The 13,261-nt window shown below is 47.9% G+C and overlaps 1 protein-coding gene across 3 annotated transcripts; it reads left to right on the top strand.

The window, feature by feature from the left end:
• Positions 1-813: 813 nt before the first annotated feature.
• Positions 814-6,937, top strand: RGS16 (regulator of G protein signaling 16). Of its 3 annotated transcripts, none has more exons than XM_019736270.3 (5): positions 814-1,285; positions 2,165-2,275; positions 3,294-3,358; positions 3,644-3,810; positions 5,051-6,937. In XM_019736270.3, the coding sequence occupies exons 1-5, from the start codon at positions 1,242-1,244 to the stop codon at positions 5,270-5,272; spliced, it is 609 nt and encodes a 202-aa protein (XP_019591829.2). In that variant the 5' UTR covers positions 814-1,241; the 3' UTR covers positions 5,273-6,937. The 3 variants fall into 3 exon arrangements, with proteins under 3 accessions (XP_019591829.2, XP_019591909.2, XP_088657740.1); XM_019736350.3 differs by having other exon boundaries at positions 1,107-1,285; positions 3,297-3,358; positions 5,051-5,423; XM_088801614.1 differs by lacking the exon at positions 814-1,285 and adding an exon at positions 1,688-1,845 and having other exon boundaries at positions 2,167-2,275; positions 5,051-5,423.
• The last annotated feature ends 6,324 nt before the right edge of the window (positions 6,938-13,261 follow it).

Below are 13,261 nucleotides of genomic sequence, written 5' to 3'. Positions count from 1 at the left end.
TGGAAAGGTTAAGAAACCAGCCCAAGGCCTCCCTTCAGTAAATGGCAGAGTCATGATTTGAAACCAGCATCTGACTCTAGATTCCCCACTCCTAACTTCACATGCACCCTTTTGATAGCAATTGCAGAGGGAATTGAGGGCAAGGTCTTAATGGGAAGGTGAAGAGAGAGACAAAGAGAGGAAGACACTGAACTGCAGCTGCTTATACCCAGGGTCATTTGTCTGTTACAGAGATGGTGGGAACCTACATTTTTTTTTTTTTGGTGGGGGGGGGGGGCGGCGGAAAAAGCATGGTAAATTCACATTTGAATATTTGAATTCTGGTGCCACACTTACTGTGTAACTTGATGCAAGCTCTTTAACCTGGGTCTTGGTAAAAGTGCCTGACACATAGTCAATGCTCAGTCAAGTGCCCACCTCCCTCCACGCGTCTGCTATTTCCAACTCTGTGATTTGGGCAAGTCCCTAACTTTTTGCCTCAGTGTCTTCATCTATAAAATGGTGGTGATGATGAGATGATAAAAAAGCTTACTTAGCCCATGGCCATCGATCGAGTACCGTAAATGGTAGTTATCAGTATAATCACGATGCCGTCTTGCCTCGGTAGCACCCTGTGCTCCTGCCCTGCATAACCGAACAAACTCAGAATCAGGCTGCGATCAGCACCGTGTGCGCCTCACAGACCCTCCACCCCCCACGCAAATCCTCCCGAGCCGCTGAATAGCTTTGACTAGAGGCCGGGCTGGTATTTTTCCTACTAAACTGGGTGTACGCATCTCATCTCCACGTGATTTCTCTGCCGCTTCTCCCACCGCGTGCCGGCGTCCGCCTGGAGAAGAGCAGCCCCGTGTGCCCCCCGGTGTGCGAGTTGCACGCGGGTAGGGGGAGGGAGGTACAGCCAGGGGCCGGCATTCAGCCTAGTCAGGCTCCCGGAGCCCGTCTCCGCCACCGCAGGGCCCTGGCCCGCTTTCCCATTGGTCGGCGGCGCGCAGCCCGCCCCGCTCCCTGCAAGGCAATAAAAGCCGCGGGCTCGCTAGCTCGGCGCGTGCAGCTGATAAATCCAACCCGCTGGGAAGGGCGTCTGCAGCAGCCGGTCCTCTGTCGCTTCGCGTTCGAGCCTCTGCTTCCTCGCGTTTCATCCTCTGCCTCCTCGCGTTCGATCCTCGGCCTCCTCGCGTTCGCAGTGCCCACTGGCGCCCACCACGGTCCTACCCACGACGTGCTGCACTGCACCCGCCGCCATGTGCCGGACCTTGTCCACCTTCCCCACCTCCTGCCTGGAGAGGTAAGAGGAGCTTGTCCCGCTGCCCGGAGCAAGAAGTCCAAGTCCCATCAACCTTTAGGGAGTGGAGTGGCAGGCTTGGGGACCTGGGTGGGAGGGATAACGGGATGGCAATGACCTGAGTGGAGAGGCAGGGGTCAACTTGGTGCCCCATGCTCAGAGGCTTCCCTTAGAGTCTTAGGGAAGCCACCGGCCAAGAGAAGGGAGAAGGGAAAACAGATGGACCTCTGCTTGCTGTCATTCCCTAGCCTCTGAAAAATGGCAGTCCTTCTCAGGGGACCTACTGAAGACCACGTGGGCATCACCCGGCAGAACTGTCTCCCCCAGTTTCTTAAGCACTTGGCTTTCATTCTACAGCGCAGATCTAGGGGCACCGACTCCTCTGGCCCAGGGAAGGGAGGGAGATGTTTTTTAAGTCCGCAGGTGAGGGAGGTGCCCACTTCCCAGGGAGCTACTCAGTTGTCTCAGATCTTTGCTGGAGCTGGTGGCCAGGAAGGAAAAGGTAAAGATGAGGAATCAGTTTCTGCACAGTTCCAGAAGTATTCATGACAAACCTAGAGGAGGCTGAACTGCCTTCTGCTAATCGACAGGCACAAATTTAGAGCAGGGTGACTTAAGTGGAAACAAGCCCATGTCTGAAGTGCTGTAAATTCAAAGTGTAAGACCTACCGGGCACAGCTGAAACGTTGGTTGCATTGTTTCTTGGTTTACAGTACTAGGGAGAGAAGCAAAGTTTAGGTCTTGGGAACAGCCAGGGGTTCCAGGAGCCCCCGAGGCTAGAATTTGGGTGGTACCAACCTGACCTCTTCTGAGACCCCATAAACCTCTCTGCCCTGGCTAAGCAAATGGAGAATCCTTACATGTTCATGCTTTGCCTTCCAGAGCCAAAGAGTTCAAGACACGGCTGGGGATCTTTCTTCACAAATCAGACCTGGGCTCTGATAACGGGAATATTTACAAGTTTGAATGGAGCAATAAACCCTGCAAACAAAGGTAAGTCCTGCTGACCAGCCTAGGTCCCCTAGAGGACGCAGAGCCAGATTTAGGAAAGGAGTCTTGAGAAGGAAAATGCAAGGAGAAACCAGGACACACTAGGGTGGACCTTTGTGACTGACCCCTTCCTGGAGATTTTAGTGGGGCTTCTTGCTGGTTTGCTATAGCTGCTTGGCTCATGGGTGACTGGGTGGATGGCTCCAGGGTTCTAAGTCCATCAACAGATGAGTGTACCCAGGGTCTGAATATCTACCGTGTTTCCCCGAAAATAAGACCTAGCCAGACAATCAGTTCTAATGTGTCTTTTGGAGCAAAAATTGATATAAGACTGTGTCTTACTTTACTATAAGACCGGGTATAATATAATATAATATAATATAATATAATATAATATAATACTGGGTCTTATATTAATTTTTGCTCCAAAAGATACATTAGAGCTGATTGTCCGACTAGGTCTTATTTTCGGGGAAACATGGTAGTTACCACTCTCCCAACTAGAGGTGTCACTGCACATGAAACCAGGGCTATGACAGTGTCCAAGGCCACTTGAGGTTTTTAATCAATGACTCTGCTATCATGCACCCTGCCTAGAAGCCCTTTCAAACTGAACATCAACTGGGCTCAGTGCTGCAGTAGGTTCTGGGCTTCTGGGTAGACATAATCTTTATTCACGAAGCACTTATTCCCTTGGGGAAGTGTACAAAACAACACTCTGAGAGTCAGAGGACTAGAAACAATTTTGGACAGTGAAGAGACAGTCTTAGAGATTTATACTGAGGGCCAAAAGGTCTCTGGCTTTGGTTTCTGGTGACCGAATTGTCCTCTAGAAAGCACCAGTTTCCCCTAAACCCAACCAAGGATTTGAAAAGTCAGCTCCAGTAATCACCAAGCAAGTCTTTGTGTGAATTACGCAGCTCCCATCAGAGTTCTGGCTAGGATTTGTGCTGTGCATTAGTTTGTTGTTTCTTTTCTTTAAACTAAAATCTTGCCCTCCCTGCTTTGTTTTTTTCTTTAGCAGAAACCTTTCAGAAGATGTGCTGGGATGGAGAGAGTCGTTTGACCAGCTACTAAGCAGTAAAAGTGAGTACAACCTGTTGTGTCTGTATGTGGATGTGGCACATGCGTGCTCATGTGCTTGGGAGCCAGCCTGAGGGATGCTGAAAGCGTGGGCAAAATAATAGCAGTAGCAATAATAATAATGATCCCCTAGTGTGCCAGCCTCTATTCAGAATACAAAGGCAGGTCCTTGTTCGAGAAAATTACACCCTAAAAATAGAGGCATTCACTGCAATTGCTGTCTTTTCTCCTTTATTCCCTGTTGTCTCTCAGTCTGACCTGTCTCTTCCTTTTTCCCTCCAACCCCAGATGGGGTGGCTGCCTTCCATGCCTTCCTGAAGACGGAGTTCAGCGAGGAGAACTTGGAGTTCTGGCTGGCCTGTGAGGAGTTCAAGAAGATCCGCTCGGCTACCAAGCTGGCCACCCGGGCTCACAGGATCTTTGAGGAGTTCATCCGCAGCGAAGCCCCAAAAGAGGTCAGAGCCCAGATATGTCCCATGGATTCTCCAGACTCTGCCTGCTCCTTCCCCACTGAGAATTGGGGATGTGGGAGGGCAGCTGGCGAAGGACTGAGTTTAGAAGCAGAGTTGCCTTATTTGGCACAGGGGTGAGTGGGCTTCTGTGGCTGGAGCCTAGGAAAATCAGGTTTCGTGCCACCCCTGGGTGCCATTACCTTCACTCTCACCGGGTAGGGTCAGAGGGTTTGGCAGGTGTTTTGGCTTCTGTCCATGCACATTTTATAGACTAAGCCCTTTTTAGAGGCTCAAAACACTTACACAGCTAGGGATACAAGTCATCATAGGGACCTGCGTAACCTGCCTCAGATGGGCAGGTCTGTGGTCAGTGAATTTTTCAATCTTCCCTTAGGCCTCCATTACCTGGTGCCTGCATTTAATGAAGAACATGGCGCCACCTAGTGGAGAGATGACTAATACCTTGCTTTTGTATCTGATTTTCTATTTTATTCTCTGAGCACTTTTACTTATTCCACATTATTCCGTAAAGACTTATTGAGCACCAATTCCATGCCAAGCACTGTTACAGTCTTTGGGGATAGAGCAGTGAACACAACAAAGCCTCTACCCTAATGGGAGAAGATGACAGTAACCAATTAAACAAACAAATGTATGCCAGGGGATGACCGATCCTCTGATAAATATACAGCAGCATACAAAAGGGAGTCCCAGAGTACGGGGCAAGGAGGTGAGGTCTTTCCATTTAATTAAAGGAAGTGAGAGGTGGGCTGTCCAATAAGGTGACATGTGATCAGAGACCTGAAAGAATTATGGGAGGAAAGAACATTCTAACACAGGAAAAGGAAAGTACAAAGGCCAGAGAGCACCTGTCATCCTCACAAACCAGCAAGTGGGCCTGTGTGGAGCATGCAGAATGAGAGAGAGAGCAGGACATGAGGTCAGGCAGATGGCAGATGGCCATGTGGGCCCAGCATGCACTTTGGCTTTTACTCTAAGTAGCTGCTACCAAACTGTTGTGTTGATGGGATCCAGCTCAGTCTGCCATCATTTCAGATGTGGGGACTGGCCCAGAGTTGAAAGCCAGTTAATGATGGACTCAGGAGACCCCAGGTTCCTGGTTCAGAATCTGGGGGTCCTTCCACTGCCCCACCTGCCAATCATTCCCCCCTCTGCCTTCTGGACCTCTTGCCTTGCCTCCCCTTACCCCCACTCACCTGTGTGCTTGCCTTCCTTCCCACAGGTTAACATAGACCATGAGACCAGGGAGCTGACCAGGACGAACCTGCAGGCTGCCACGGCCAAGTGCTTTGACGTGGCTCAAGGGAAGACACGTACACTGATGGAAAAGGACTCTTACCCACGCTTCCTGAAGTCGTCCGCTTACCAGGACCTGGCGAGTCAAGCCTCGGCCACCAATGCCTCTCCGTCCGACTGCAGCCTGGCAGAGCCTTTACACACCTGAGCATTGTGGCAGTGAGGAACCAGCCTGGAAAAGAGGTTGAGTCACCCAGCCCTTAGGCAGCTGCCCCCGTGTGGGAGACAGGTTCTGCAAAGCATGCGAGAAGGGACAGTGAAAGAAAAAGCTGTTCCTGTTTTGGAAGAAACAGTCTCTCCTCCAGATACTGTGGGACTGAATTTCATGCATGAGACGGTCCTTCCCGCCCCCAACTCCAGGACTTGTGGATAAGGGGTGAAGATGACGGTTGTATGGAGATCGCTGGGGAAAAGAATGGTGGTGCAAGAGTTATCATTGGCTCTTGTCATTCTCGATGGGGCCAGAAATATTCTAGGGTGGTTTGGGAAATCTGTGAATAAAGGGAAAGTTGAAAATGAGAGGGGAAGACAGATCAGCTGTTTTGCCTGTTGAACAGTTGACTGATCACATCCTGTTTTCCCAATTCCCAGACTGTCCAGGGTACAGGAGAGAGACATGAGTGTGGACCCTCCCATTCTGTCTACCTCGCCTGCCTCTGGGTTGCCCCAGGGCCTATTTGCTTGTATTTCTTAACGCTCCTGTGTCCAGCCTCTCAGTCTTGTCAAGACCAGGGAACCAATGTGATGCTTGCCCTAAGTGAGATTTTTATACCTCAAAAAACAGGCCTTTGCGCCCCTTTCCATGTCTGTCGAGAGCTCTGAAAAGAAGCCATCTTGCTCATGTGAAATTAATCTTGGTGCTCTTGGGGACCTTGCAGGTGGGCCCTGACCCTGTGTTCGCAGCAGGGTCCACCTGTGAGCAGGGCCTGCTGAGGGCCTCTGGCTGGGATGTGCCCTCTCTTAGTAGTTAGGTTCTGCCCTTGAATGTGCGGACCATGAGAAGAAAGATGTAGAGCTTCTATGTGAGGGGCGAGTCAGCTTTCATGTGTGACAGTGTGGAGAGAGGGAGCAAACAAGCCTAAGAAACAAGTCTCTTGGCAGTTCCCGAAGTCCTGTTTAAATCAAGCCAATATTTTTTTGTATAAGAACAGGGAAAAAGACAGCCCAAGATGGTGGGGAGCCTTGTTTCCTTCCTGTGGATGTGAGGTGCACTTACTGGGGTGTTGGGAGAGATGGGGCAAGCACCACAATGACCCTTGGACAGACCACAGAAGCTGGGAGTGACATTGGGGAGGGAGGCTACTTGGAAGAGCAGGACCAGGGGACACCAGAACCTGCCTGTCACCTCAAACAAATATTCTGAGATGGGACTTGTGTACTGAGCCCTGGCTGGGGAGGTAGATGAATCAGGCAGCCCCCTTGTACCCCAGGAAAATCACCCCTGTTCTCGCTGCACTGTGAGCTCCTCCAGGAGAAAATTATTTAAGTATAACGGATTGTTGATTTTGTGACGCTCTCGTAGCATATTATATTTGTTAGTGTTGGTATTGTTGCTGTTGTTATTTATGATCGTAATTTTAGCTTGCCTTGACTGGAGAATCTCAACAGGAGCTGGCAGCCCGTCTCCCTCTCTCCACCAGGCTCTACCTCTGAACGTGCTGGGAACCTCCTGTCAGGAATGCCTCACTGTTTAAATATTTATTTATTGTTGACAACTGGAGCTGGTTTCCAAGATGTGAATGATGTACTCAACCCCCACTTCCCTGTTTCAGCATGTTATATTCTTGTCAAATAAAATTAAACCCAAATAGGAGATCTCGTCTCCAAGGACTGTGTGCTTGGGAAAAAGGGAAAGGGAACTGCTGTGGAGTCTTGTGGTGGAGCTGGCCTCCAGAAATTCTACAGGACAGGTGGGGGCATTTCCCATCAGAGGCAGAGGCATAAGTGATGAAAGACCCGTGTTAGGCTGATAACGGGAAAAACCAAAGAGAGGGGATAAGTTCTCACGGCAGCCTCTGAGATTGGTGACTTCCGTTAGCTGATGACACAACCCCAGCTTGTGTTGGGTTGTTGTGTTGTGTTGATTGGACCCAGCTCAGCCCGCCATCGTTTCAGAGCCCATATCCTTTGTCCATCCACTCAACCAGGATGCAGCACAAGCTATTCCCAATTCTGCTGCAACAGCACAAGGGGCGGTTCCCCTTGGTCAGGTAGCCAGACATTTTCTATTGGGATCAGTTATTTTATAATTTCCTATGAGTTCAAGTTAGTATTTAATAATTTCATAGAAGTCTCTGAGATGAGCTACAGGAGGCCACTCGGTACATGAGATGGTTCCATTTCATGGGCTGAGGGAGTAAGAGGGGTGAGCTAGGCTTGAAAATTGGGGGGGGGGGGAGGTAGATTTGCAAGGGTCAAAATCTGTTCTTCTGCCAATCACCTACTTGTTCTCCTTTCTTATTCTATTAATCCTTCTCATTTTTTCCTGATTACTGCTATTTAAAAAATGTCTTCTCTATGTTGAATTATCTGTTTATATGCAGATCTGACCTTATATTGACTTTTATTTCTTCCCTATTGTTAGTCTGAGTAAAATGACCAGAGTTCAGGTATGTCAGGTAGAAAACGCCTGGCATCACATGCTAAACCCGGATCTAAGGGGGTGATAGATTCTGTGGGTGGCACCTGAGGGATTCTGAATTTAACAGCATGGGACGGAAGATGAGAACAAAGGAAACTAAAGTTCCCAGAGGATGGAACATGCCCAGGGCAGCTGGCTTAAGAGTGAGGGCAGAATTTGCCAGATAACATGGATTGACCTCGAGGGCATTATGTTAAGTGAAGGAAGACCAAAAGACAAAGACAGACTCCTGGGATTAGGCAGTCCGCTTCTCCAATTTTCTACTCCTAGGTCCTACCATCTATAAGCCTTCAGCAAATGGCTCTTGAGTTAATGATTCATTTGAAATCCAGCAGGTGAGAAGTTTAGATTACCATTTCCAATTTCCTACCAGACTTCTCTCCCTGGATGTCCCACAGGCTCTTCCTATTTAACACATTCAAAACCAAGGTCACCCTCACTCCCCTCAGATACCCACACTGCCTGCTGCTTCCTTAAGCCTGATACACAGAGATGCTGCTGCTTCTCCTCAGGCTCAGTAAAACTTCCTCAGAAGAGTCCTTAGACTCTCCAACCTGGGCTATAAAAATCACTTCTCCCCTGCTCTCCCTCCCTCAGCTCATTTTCCACACAGCTCGCCCAATCTTTATCCACAAAACGCAGACCTGAGCATGTCGTGGCTGCATTAAGGCCCTTCCCTGGCTCACCTCTGACTACAAGAGAAAATCCAGATCTTGCCATGACATACGAGGCTTGCTCTGAGTGACCCAAGCCCCTCTCCTGACTTATCTCCTGCCCAGATGGCCTGTACGCACATGCTGTTCTCTCTGCTTGGAATACCCTCTTCCTCTTTTTCTTTTTTTAATTAGGGGTTGGGCCCTCCTCAAAATGCCTCCTCGCAATCCAGCAAAAACACCACTTCGCAGTGAAGCATTCCAAACGCCCACCACACAGAGTTAATCGCTGCCACTTCTGGGATTCTAAGACACACGGTTCTTACTGACTGTCCCACATACTGTAACCGATGTCTCCACAGCTCTTTTTCTTCCACCAAACTGATCTCTTCAAGGTCAGCAGCCGTATTATCCACCTCGATAAGATGGGACAGAACAGATCGCAGACAAGCTGTTCACAGCCCTGGCTGTGGGGTCAGAACGCTGGGGTTGGAAGCCTGGCCCATTTGCTGCATGGCCTTGGGAAGTCACTAAGCCTCTCCAAGTCTTAGTCCCCTGTCTGTAAAATGAGGAAACTTTATTGCATTCCCTATGAGGGAAACACTGAGTGAAATAAAAGTGTTTGGCACAATGTTGATGTCCCATGAATATTTGCTGTTATTATCATCTGACCCCAAGTACTTAGCACAGGGCCTTGGACGCAGCAGGCGTCCGTCAGTAACTATTTATTGACTTTTTGAATAAAATGGAAGAATCACAATTCAAAGCCAGGATGCCGAGTCTACTTGTCGTCTTTTAAGTACAGGACAGCTGTTTCAATAGAGCAATTCATGTCCAGAATTTCAGATGAGGAAATCGAGAGCGGAGCCATTCATCAAGAGGGTATTCACTCAAACTCAGGTGAGCTGGTCCTAAATTTCAACTCCAACTGTTGCTTCCACCTGACTGTGGCAGCCCCACCCACTCCCTCCCATTTCTCTCCCTCTGCTGCCTCCCTGTGGCCATGTCCGGCTATGCTCGACTTTTCTTTGGCAGGCTTGACTTGCAGGGCATTACAAGTTTGCCTCCTTCCAAGAGCTATAACTTGAAGTTTTATTAATTCATTTAAATAAACATGTGAAAGTTTAATAAAACTGAGAATTGTTAGCATACCGGCTGCTAAGATAGCCCAGTGGGTACAGAGATTATAATAAGATTTCTTTTTTCGTTTTTTGTGTTTGTGTGTGTGTGTGTGTGTGTGTGTGTGTGTGTGTGTGTGTTTTAAGCCTTAAACAGATGCATTGTTCATATATTTAGAAAAGGAATTATAAAAGGAGAGGGCTGCACCCCTCACAACCTGACAACGCAGAGGCAATAGAAAGTTGTGTATCCATCTTTCTTACACATTCCACGCATTCTCTGAATAACCTAACGAAAGCTAAATGAGGCCTCAGCGGAGATAGGCATTAGAAGTGGAGGTGGGGGTAGGAAGAGAAAATAGTGTTTGTTTCCAGAATTTGTATTCCCATTTCTAGCCCCTTGTTCCAACAGCTCTCACCACCTGGCATAGGGCCAATGGCCAGAGTGCCAAAGGAGGGTGGTACCTGGTTGGAACTGTGCAATGTGTGTATCTGTGTGTGGCTTAGGGAGGCATAGTATAGGGTTGTGATCCAAGAAGTGGAGAGATGGACATTTATTGGAAGGGACTCAAGAATGGCGGCAGCGAGGCGGACTTCTTGAGTTCTCCTCCGTAACCTACGACAAATTGAACATCTATAACCCATCAAAGGACTCTCTGCTCATCACACAGAACAGCTAGGAGACTCATATGAGGATTACTTGAAGGTGGGAAAATTGGGTGAGCAGGGGAAGAGGGAAGGGAGTGGATCTGTCATGTGGGCGTCCGGCAGGGTCTCAGCTCCCGCTCCCCACATAAGAATGCAGGACATGGTGAGGCCAAAAAGGAACACCCATGGAGCCATAGGTAGGGGAGTCATACCACTATATTCTTGCTGGCAGCTGGGTTGGAGACACAGGAAGCAGAAGCCACACTGTGTGCAACCTGCTGTCCACTTCTCTGCAATCTGCAACCCGCACTCTGCCGTGCTAACTGCAATCCGCGCTTGCCAGCCCAGCCACCATCTTCTTGCTGGCCCCCATTTTCTGCTACTGTAGCCACAGCAGTTATATTAGTGGCCAATGGCTCACTGGTTACAGCTGATGGCCAACTAGCCACAGCCGATGGCCAGCCAATCACAGTTGATGGCCATTTACTACCTGAGCCAGCACTTTTCTATGTGAGGCCAAGAGCCTGGAAACTGCTCTCTGGGGCTCTGTCCCCACAGGATCCCAGGACAGAACAGAGACCAGTGTCCATCGATGGATGAATGGATAAAGAAGCTGTGGTATGTATCTGCGAGTATAACGGACCATTATTCAGCCATGAAAAGAAGGAAGTCCTACCATTTGTGACAAGATAGATGGACCTTGAGGGCATTATGCTCAGTGAAATAAGTTGGACAGAGAAAGACAAATACTGTATGATCTCATTTATATGTGGAATCTAATAAAACAAACAAAACTCACCAAACTCATAGATAAAGAAATCAGATTTGTGGTTACTAGAGGCAGGGATGGGGCAGGGGGAATTGGAGGAAGGTGGTCAAAAGGTACAATCTTCTAGTTATGAGAGAAATAATTACTCAGGATGTAATATACTACATGACGACTGTAGTTAACAATACTATATAATATATAGAAAAGTTGTTAAAGAGAGTAAATCCTAAGAGTTCTCATCACAAGGAGAACATTTTTTTCTTCTCTTTTTATTGTATCTATATGAGATGATGGATGTTAGCTAAACCTATTGTAACCATTTCACAATGTATGTAAATCAAACTATTATGCTGCATACCTTAAACGTATACAGTGATGTATATCAATTATTTCTCAATAAAACTCAGGAGAAAATGGGGGGAAAATTGAAGCTCTTAGGTAAAGAGAAAAGATTGTTCAGGGTATATTAAGTGCTGATATCAAGGTAATTCTATGTCACTGAATCTTTGAAATTGGTCCAGCTATTCGAACGACTTTATGAAGAAAAGAAAGATTTGAAATTTAAATAACTGAAAAATGACCCTACGGTAAGGGATGGAATGCAGTTAGGTCTAGATAATGGCACTTGAGTCCCAGTTACTTAGAAAATACATCTCTTGATTTGCAGTCCCCATCCTGGTACTTTCAACCCTTCGTATTCTACTTCAGTATTCTCTGTCGGCTTTTAACCATAAAACAAATTATATGTGATTTACTTATTTTGTTCATTGTCTGGCTTCTCCAACAAGGATGCAGACAGGCATCTTTCTCTGTGTTGTTCAGTGACATAGCCCAAATCCCTAGAACAAGGCAAGTTACTTAATCACTTTGTGCCTCAGTTTTCTCATCTGTACAATGGAGTCAAAAGTAGTACCTGTATCATAAGGATGAGATTGCGTGATTTAATATCTATATAGAAAGGGCTCAAAGCAGTTCCTGGATATACTAAAGAGCTACATAAATGTTTGCTATCATCATCATCATTCTTATTACTATTATTATTAGTTCAGGCAGCAAAAGCAGCATGCACTGAGACCTGGAGGAGGGAAGAAGCATGATGTGATGGAGAACTGGATGGCAGCAGTGAAGCTGCCCAGGAGGCATAGGGACAGGCAGGCACCATAGCATACCTGAATCAGGTTATATATTGCACTTTTTATGATCTATTTCTGCCTGCTAAGATGCAAGCTCCATGAGGAACTGACACAGTAAACCACTGTATCCCAAGCATACAGAATAGTCTCTGGTAACATAATAAATGCTAATTGAATGAATCATGGGTGCAGGATTATTGACCTTTGTCCTGAAAACTATGGTGAGTCAATGAAGCAGGTGGGGCACTAGGTTAGAGGCTAGGCGGCAAGTTATCCATTTCCTGAGATAAGCAATGCCAAGGTCTGAGGTTAGGCATTGCTCTATAGATGGACGCGGGAGACTTGGTATTGGGATGAGGAGGCAGAGAAGCATCCAGGTGGAGGTGCCGTTTATGGAAATGGAGGAAGAGCAGGAGCAGGTTAGGGGGAGGTGATGGCCTCTGTTTGGGACATGTTCACGATTTGTGGGTCTGAAGCTCAGCAGGGAGGTTAGGGCTGGAGAAAGAGGTGTGGGTGTCATTGGGGCATAATGGGCAATACGGGCTCAGAGTCTGGATGGCACGTCACTGGTGAACATCATGGGACCATGACCCACTCACTATCCCTGGCCCTATTCAGAGTTTGTCGACCAGTGAGACTGGATGGACATCTTTTGAAGACAGGACTATTTCCTCTGTAGCAGCATTCAGTACACAGTACGCAGCTCAGAGCTAGGAAAGTAGTCAAGGACAGAACTTCTAGAGCAGAAAGGAACCTTAGAAGTCATATTACGTGAGGAAACTGAGGCCCAACGTCATTAAACCACCCACCTGAGGTCACTCAGCTAACAGCTCTGGCTGCAGAACGAGGTCTCCAGAATGCCAACCCAGGGCCCTTTTGAGGACAGCAAGCTGAAGGCACCCAGATGAGTGCGGGGGCTTTCTTAGCTTCTCTGAGACTCAGTTTCATCAGCAGCAGGATTGTGAGGGGTTAACTGGGGCCATGTCACTCGTGAAGCCATGAGCATGGAGCCAGGCACCTACTCAGTGCCTAATAAATGTTTACTTTCCATTAATTTCCCTCAAGAAGATAGGGGAGTTGGGAAAACGTGATAAGGATGGAGCTGGCTGCTGCACGCTGAAAGGCTGAAAGGTCGGCTGCGTGATCCGTCATCTGCAGTCAGAGAAGAGCCACTC

This window comes from Rhinolophus sinicus, chromosome 11 (assembly GCF_057876585.1).
Source record: "Rhinolophus sinicus isolate RSI-liver-muscle chromosome 11, RSI-T2T, whole genome shotgun sequence".
Lineage (NCBI taxonomy): Eukaryota > Metazoa > Chordata > Mammalia > Chiroptera > Rhinolophidae > Rhinolophus > Rhinolophus sinicus.
Note: the sequence above shows the minus strand (reverse complement) of the source record. Positions and strands in the feature narration are given on the sequence as shown.

Coding starts and splice junctions, on each gene's coding strand:
- RGS16 (XM_088801614.1), top strand. CDS start 1,791: ATGAGGAATCAGTTTCTGCACAGTTCCAGAAGTATTCATGACAAACCT. Junction 1,846..2,166: donor TCATGACAAACCTAGAGGAG/GCTGAACTGCCT, acceptor TGCCTTCCAGAG/CCAAAGAGTTCAAGACACGG. Junction 2,276..3,293: donor AATAAACCCTGCAAACAAAG/GTAAGTCCTGCT, acceptor TTTTTTCTTTAG/CAGAAACCTTTCAGAAGATG.